This window comes from Halictus rubicundus, chromosome 7 (assembly GCF_050948215.1).
Source record: "Halictus rubicundus isolate RS-2024b chromosome 7, iyHalRubi1_principal, whole genome shotgun sequence".
Classification (NCBI taxonomy): Eukaryota; Metazoa; Arthropoda; class Insecta; order Hymenoptera; family Halictidae; genus Halictus; species Halictus rubicundus.
The window spans coordinates 17,043,879-17,052,173 of NC_135155.1; the positions used below are offsets into that span (position 1 = coordinate 17,043,879).

General features: G+C 41.5%; 1 protein-coding gene across 1 annotated transcript in view; it reads right to left on the reverse strand.

Moving 5' to 3' along the window:
- The window catches only part of Gycalpha99b (guanylate cyclase 1 soluble subunit alpha 2), an 82,365-nt gene extending 76,844 nt beyond the window's left edge, over nt 1-5,521 (reverse strand). The window contains exon 1 of the mRNA XM_076790907.1: nt 4,394-5,521. Within this exon, the coding sequence (XP_076647022.1) occupies nt 4,394-4,633 (240 nt within the window). The 5' untranslated portion in view covers nt 4,634-5,521. The remainder of the gene's footprint in view (nt 1-4,393) is intronic.
- Nucleotides 5,522-8,295: the final 2,774 nt, after the last annotated feature.

The window sequence follows — 8,295 nt, forward strand, 5'->3', positions numbered from 1 at the left end:
ATCGATGTGGTTATGAAATGAAACAGATAAACATTTGACCGAGAGACTTTGAACAGAATTTTCGTGCATTCAACAAAGCCACAAATATTTGAGAGATTGAAAATATAAATATTGTTGAAACTACTGTTTTACGGTACCCGTAATTTAATGAAAGTCTTCGAAAAGTAAATAGAATGCTATTCAACGGAAAAGTTAACTGTTTCTCTTAATTTATATACCTTTAAAAAAGGCGAGTTTACACAAGATTACGCAGTCTGCGGATTTGCCAGTTACAACACATATCCAAGAGATCAAGAAAGGGTGCAGCAACCTTGTTATGCGAACCGCGAAAAGTGGAAAACATAATTTTTCGATGCGTAATGAGGCCACTTTGTATTCACTTTGCTATTTTTAATCAGCAGAATAATTAAGAGCGCTTTTCATCAAAGCCCTTTCATAATTCCAACAGATATAACAACGCAATACAACAAGATACGTAATTCTATTTGAATTTATCCAACCGTAACAAACAACTAACTAAATAAACGAAAAGTGTGGCAAGGGTGGGAAAGTAATCCTTGGTCTTATCAATGTTCGAACTCTTATCAATGTTCCACATCCGCAACTGCGGGGAACAGCAAAATAACAAATTGACAGCTAAGAAAAATTCTCGTAACTTCGCTGTCTCTATCTTATTATTTTCAATTCTAAAATATTAAATTAAAGTGAATTCAACAATTCACTAACCACTGCGACCTCACCTTGAATTAACCCTTAAGTGGATTGCTGGAGACCCGATGCAGCCCTATCCAAATTTGCGCGATCAATTATCTGAAGATTTAAATAAATAATTCCCTTGCTGCGTTCGTGCGATCAAAATTAACCTCCATTAACTAATTCGACAAAAATTAACCTCTTATGATTTTCTTTACGATGATTAAATCTTCTTCGGCTCATTTCGTAAAGGGAAAAGAAATTATCGCGTTCCTACATTCACTTCATTAATCACTTCATTAATGTTGGGGATAAGCTCGAGCGACCGTCAATATTTACAATTTTATTCTGATATGAGACGACGCTTTTTAATCTCAAAATAAGAAAATCGCTATCCCTCCTCCTTCATCCGAAATACGACGAAAGCCGGTCCCGAGGCATCGCCTTGTATCGAAAGAAAACTGTAGTGAAAAGTGGGTCGGAAATGACTCCGAAATGACTCACTAAACAATCTATACATTATAAGAATATATAATAAATGAATGAATGTATATAATAAGAATGTTGCTGTCTGGTATAAAACAAAAAAAAAAAAGACGAATTTATTCAAGAATTCCAAGATGCTTCGACGAAAATTCGAAGGATAATGCTTTTCGTGGATCCTGCAGATCAACCTATACTCCGGAGGGTTGCTTCAACCGTAATCTTGAAAAGTTCATTTTCAAAGCCTGCTCGAGGATCAAAGAAACGCGGATTAACCGAATTGTTTAAGAGAAGAACATTTTCCCGGTAGACATTGCACGATAAACTTATTCGAAAATGAAGAGAGCCACGATGTCTTTCATGGACAGTTACTCTTCGGTTGCAACATTGTCGAGGTCCATTTCGAAAGGCTGCTTAACCCTCAAGTGCAAAACAAACAAAAATAAACAAAATATTAGGAACATGAATGCATATACATGGGGTCCATTGAGGACCCCGCTTACCTAATTCCTTGCTAGCTTTGATTACAGCAACAATTTATTTCTGTAAAGACATTAAACATAACCTAAATATTGACAGAAGCAAATAGCTGAACTCTCAGTTCGCAAATGGCGCGGCTAAAAATGTTAACACAAAATCCAACACTGGGGTGCTTTGCGGACCCCACTCGTGCATTTAAGGGTTAAGGATGAAAGAGACGCGGAGTAACCGAATTGTTTAAGAGAAGAGCATCATGTTTTCCGCGGATGCGGTGCGACAAATTTATTCCGTGAGTATTGATTTCGGCCGGGGGAATGTATTCGCAGGAGTGGCCATGAAAAACGACGAAATTTCTCCGGGATCGCAGAGTTTCGGAAGAAAAGCTTTCTATTTTGTTTAATAAGACGTTGATCGATACCGAGGATAAAGGAGGACGCGCGCGCGAGACCGGCCGGGGGTTCTATCTTGAGGGATGACACACGATATCTCATGATTCTCGAGGATCGTCTAAGAGGATCACCGGTGGACGATCGAAGAGGGGAGAGCGGGGCTTGGTCATTTGCACAGCGCTTCCGCGTCTCGCAGCCGGCAATCGGGAAGATAAAGAAACGTCTTACCCGCGGGAAAATTGAATCGGAGAGAGTTTTCTGAAAAATTCATCGAGTCGAGGACTGACTTAGGGAGAACGGGGGCGTCGAGGAAGACGCACGAAGTCTCGGTTCCCCACTTGCTAGAACAAACTTCCAGCGTTCCGGCCTGTTCAAAGTTTGCCCGGGTTCTTGTTCCCGCGGCTGACAAACTAATCGCAAGATTTTTGCGCGCTTCATCCTCGCCCGGCTGCAGCCTGCACGCGCGGCAGTGCCACCATTGTAGACGGCAGAGTCACCCCTAACGTTTTCTGCAAGTGTTAAACAAATCTCTGGGTGGTCTTCACGCCTCGCCTGCGATGTTAATTAGCGACATCTTGGACAGCGAAGGGCGTAAAAGATGGGAGTAAAATTTTTATACTGAGCTTCTGGAGGGAGGAGGGTGAATTTTCTTAGGCAATTTATGCGGTCATAGTAAATTCTATTACATTCTGTACAATTTTCACAACCTGTTACAAGCTCCTCTATTTTACAGTATTAAAATCGGGTCTTCTAGAATTAATAAATTTCAAATTCGAACTAGTCTTCGGATTACTGTGAAAATAGTGTCAATTCGAGAGAGCAAGTCGAGAACAATACAGGTTTGCATTGTTCAGTTGAAATTGCGGCCGGCTTCGTCGGAATTTTGATGTCATGTTCAGAGTATATTAAAATTCTTTGAGTAATTGGAATTTATGAAAACGTTTGTAGTTTTCTCTTGTCAGTTTGTCAAATGTAAAACTGACTAGTGAATCTTTCTGAAACTGTTATGATTAGACTGCGGATCTTGACGGAATTCTGAAAATTTTCAAAAAATGCTAGAGTATAAAGTTCGACAGAATTTAATGCGATTTTTAATTACTTCAGACCTGCAAAGACTGCTACCACTGAAAATAAGATTTTACTTGATTCCACTTTTTTAAAATTCGTCTACAAAAATTGCAAATCCAATAATACATTCAATTAAAGATAAATCCAATTATCCTTGCTCGTAAAGTCGTTGCCGTTAGTTGCATACATGTAATCAACGTGAATCAAAGAAGAATTCACTTAGGCTATTGAGATGTTGCAAAGCGAAACATGATCAAAACAAGTGCCGACTTATTTAGCAAGCACAGTACTCGAACTTTGTTCAAACCCAAAGCCCCAAAACTAACTACAGTGGTTGATGAAATTATTAGGTCCGCAGCGTGGAAAATTCACTTTTCAACTATGGGATGCATAATGTTCCTATAAATGTCCAAATACCAAAACTTTGTAGAACAATCATAGGTAGATTGCGGATTTTATAGATTTATGAGGAAAGTATTAGATTGGTCAAATACAAAACTGTAAAGACATTAGAATAGTATTCTTGACTCATTAAAATCAACTTTTATATAACTTCTATTTTCTGTAAAATGTTCTATATTCTTCTATTTTCTGTATATTAACCGTAAAGACATTAGAATATTATTCTTGACTCATTAAAATCAACTTTCATATAACTTCTATTTTCTACTTGTTTCTACTTGTTTTTCTAATTGTCTTGGGCAATTAGTCTAACCAGAAGAATTCAGCATGGCTAGGATTTCCTTTAACCCCTTGCCCTACAACATCGTGTCAGACTCGTGATGTTGATTCTGAACTGAGTTTAACCCTTTCGTCCCTGAATATAGAAATTGAAATTTCAACAATTACAGAGTAATGGATATGTAAGTTGGACCAAAAATAATAGGTTTTCACCCTCAAATTTTTCCTATCACAGTAGGGGGTGAAACCACCTGGGTGCATGTGTACCACCTGGGTTCTTTTTCGCTTCCTTGGTCTTTCAGTAATTTTTGAATCAGGCTGTAAATCAGGCAATAAATATGTTATTAATTTTCTTTAAACCGAAATAAAATTCTATTTTCGTTTTATTAATGTTCAGCCATCGGAGAACGTATGGGCATACAATAGACACAAATTTTCTCCTTTTTTAGGAAGCTGCAAACTAGAGAAAAGGTTCGAATTACAGAAATCGTAATATAAATCATAGTGCAAAGGGTCAAGAACTGACTTCCTCGATCGAAGCAAGTACGGTTCTTTCGATCGGCGGCCGCGTAGAGAAATAGTAAAAGCGGGATAAATACCGTTGGATTGGTCAGTATGAGCACGGCGCTCCTGAGGTGCAGCAGGTTGATGGTCTTCGTCTTCTTGCCATTGTTGGCCTCCTCTCGCATGGCCGACGTGGACACATCGAACGAGGATTGTCTGGACCTGGAGCCATTATCTTTCCCGATTTTGCCGATCCTCTGTCGGTCGTTACCTTCGTCGCTGCTCTCGTCCACGTAGCTCGGTTTGAAGGGATCTCTGGAGAAAGGACATGCCATTTTGTTTTCGATCGGCCCTCAAAGAGATCGCTACCGGCGATTCGTGGTCAGGCACGACACTGCTCCTCCTTATCGCGCTAATTGAAAAGTGCCGCGTGACGGTGCTTCTCCCTCTCTCTCTCTCTCTCTCTCTCTCTCTGGGTCTCTCGTTGGCCGCTTGCTCTTTGAATCTCTCTCGGCCGGCCGCGTCGGTCGCTTCACTTTCGCTCGAGGGACGCGCTCGGGCTCGTCTTACACCTCTCTATCTTGTCTGGTCCCAGTGTCAACCGATTCTCTAGCATCGTTGCCTCAGAACCCGCGGCGGACCGGACACCTGCCGCAACGACCGTCCGCCCTCGTGTTCCAGGCCGCAGACGCTAACGACGCTGCTATCATTTCACTTATTACTGGCAGGCGCGCTTATCGCAGTTCGGTGGTACCGCAATGCAATCAGCACTTACCACCCGGCGCCTCCTCTCTGCGATCTCACCGGGTCAGCGAGCGGTGCACGCGGTGACACACCATCCCCTAACACGGGGATCAGAGTCCTCCGTCCCTCTCAGCTTGCTCTCTCTCTCTCGCTGGACGCCTCGCAAAACAATCAAGCCTAGGCTCTATCTCTATCTCTCTATCTCTCGGTTCTTCTCCCTTCTTCGTCTCCTCGAACACGCTCTAGCAGCCGATGACGCCTGCACGCGCACTCTGACGCCGGATGACTGATCGCCGGAGCGTTAGCGTTAAAGATCCGTCGGCGAGAGGCGGCTCTCGTCCTTCCGATGGGAATTCGCGCGCGTTCACCTGTTTTCGCGAACCGCGGTGCGCACGGATCCGTCGTCGATTCGCAAGCACGCTACGTACGATGCCGTGTCGGAGCGCGTAGCGCCATACTAGTCGCGGATTGACCGAGGCGCAGCGAGCAGCGCCGAGTCGCCGTTCCCCGGGTGGAAGGGGGCGAACGGAGGGAGTCGCGAGGGGGGTGGGGGTGGGGGAAACGACGCTCGCCGGATACCCGAGGGGGCGTCGAGGAGCGTCGAGGCGCCACGATGAACGCCGGTGGAAACGCCTGCGCGAATTTTCAACCCCTCTCGACCGACCGAGGCACCCGGCTTTTTCTCTTTACGTGCAGCTCTTTCAACCGCAAACGAAAACCTGCTGGTCTGCTCTACTTGCCTGGCCGACCCTGCATCTACGACTCGATGCCTCGGCGATGCCTTCACCTGCTGAGATGGTAGCGTCCGCGTCCTCGCGATCCTTTCTGCCAATCGACGCGGTGTACAGGGTGTCTCATCAGATATTACCACATTATTACTTATTGTTAGCGTTATTATTCGCAGCGAGAAATCTCTCGATGGGGATTGAATGGAAATGGGTATTTATAATGTAAGAAAAATAACGCACTAGAATGCAACTGTATCTGTTCTTTATTAAAACGAAGAAGAACTAGTCGGAAGACGTCTGTATAGTTTGCAAGTCGAAACTGAAGTGAAGCTACAGAGAAAGTTTTAGGGGGGAAGAAAAGAAACCTCTGTTGGGTCCACTCGGGAAAACAGATGTGGGAGGACCCTTAATTTATTAGTCAGGGCCTCTTTTAAGGGGGCCGGCAGGGTTTGAAATCCATATGCTTATGCATGGGTCAAAACCTTTTCAAACTATCGCTTCAATATTGCAATGAGCAGTTTAAAAGTGGTCACTTGTGTTTCCTAAAAGTCCAATTTATGTCTGTATAGAGCCCAAATTTCGAATTTCTACCTCATCGGGGAGTAATTAACAATATTCGGCAGAAAATTCGAATTCTGAAGCAGGTATGACGTCACAAGATGGCTGCCGCTGAAAGATTCTCTTAATTTCGAGAGATTTAGTGTTCGTATCGAAAAAAAGGCTCTATACAGACGTAGCAAAGACATGTACAAACACGGTGGTATGCATTTTTAATTGATTACTTACTTATTTAAGACGTAAAATGTGTAGAAAAAAGGCACAGGATAACATAGCGTGACAGTCAAGGCCAAATGCCTGCCGGCCCCCTTAAGTGTAAGGTTGCAGGCCTTCCACTTCTGACCAGGGTCAATAAATAAAGACCCGAGGACCGTTAAAATATACCAGGACACTCTCAGTATCCTTCAACACTCGACTTACTTTTGTTGATGTTCCGACAGGGATTGAATGGTTTCAACGGACGCACATGTTGTTAACCCTTTGCACTCGAGCGGTGATTCTGAAGCACCGCTAGAAATTGTTCTGACATTATTTTTTAAAAATTACAAAAACTATTACAAGATATTTGTTACATTACAAAATTTGTATTGAATAGATTACTCTAAACATTTAAATATTATATGTGGTAATCGGATCAGTTTCGTATGAATGAAATGAAAATATTCTAAGACGGAAGAAAAATCTAGTTTCAGAATGAAAATAGCACCGAGTGCAAAGGGTTAACACTAGGTTTACGGGACCCGTCAAAATTACGGGTTCTAATAGTTTTAATTTAGAATTATTGAGATCGTGAGGATCCATCTACGTGGAATCACTCAACAAACTTATTTCCTTAGGTATAGATTATTTAAAAACTGGCTGAAAACTTGGATAGATATATTCTTCTTATTTCTATCAAGTAATGTAAAATACTCAGTACTAATGCTCCGTAAACCTAGTGTTAACAGTAAACCTACCACGGTCAAAATCACCGGTTTTATATTTTGCAATTATTGAAACTATGAAAATTTATTTGTGGAAGATAGTGGAATAGATTTCCTTGTCCGAGCATTGATTGTATTGAAAATTATGGACAATCTGAAGGAATTTAAGGTTTCCATTTTTATAAGGCAATATTTACCAGATACTGTTGTAGGGGAGGCGTGAGGTGTGTATGTGTGTGTTTAAAGTTTGATTTGATATTCCTTTTTGACACCGATCGATGCAGCTTTTGATTCTCTACAAAGAATTATTAAGTGTGTCCTTATTTTTGTACTTAATTCTTAACCCTGTAGATAATCGTGGGATCTGTGAATCCAATTTGTACTGTTTTAAACATTCTTTAAATTATCTCGGAATTCCTCGATCAATTCGTGTTTTACCGGTAGTAGTTTCACACAATGTCGTAACAATAGTACCGTGTAAGAAAAGCTTTGAGCTTTCAGAAGAAATGTGAACGTAGAAGTGGATACTTTCGATCGGTGTGTTATAGGGTCAACTAAATTTTCAAGGATTCTATGTTCAGTAGATATATGAAAAATATTAAAGACCATCAATCTACAAATTTCATCTCGTTGAGGTTATTAAAAGAAGAAAGAAACTTTGGTTCCTGTTTCTTCCAACCAATTTTACTGTTTCTTCCAGACAATTTTTATTTTCCATAAAGCGGATTTTACGCGTCAATGACAAAGACGAGCAGGCGTACTTCAAAACAGTGAAAACATTAGAAGAATCTAAAGATACAGTTATATTATTTTCAATCTATTCAATATATTAAGAAAGAAAATCAATTTCTATTTCATTCGAGTTTGCTGCAAATTAGGTAGAAAATTTTGTAACGAGTCATTCATGTAATGTATGATAGTGGTATTGAGATGTTGCTAGACGAAATTAGGGCTCGTCCGATTGACAGCGTCGGACACGAGTAGCCTTCGATGGAACCCGATCGAGTTCGTTGTCAGAGGGCCCACGTTCCCAGGTTTGAACCG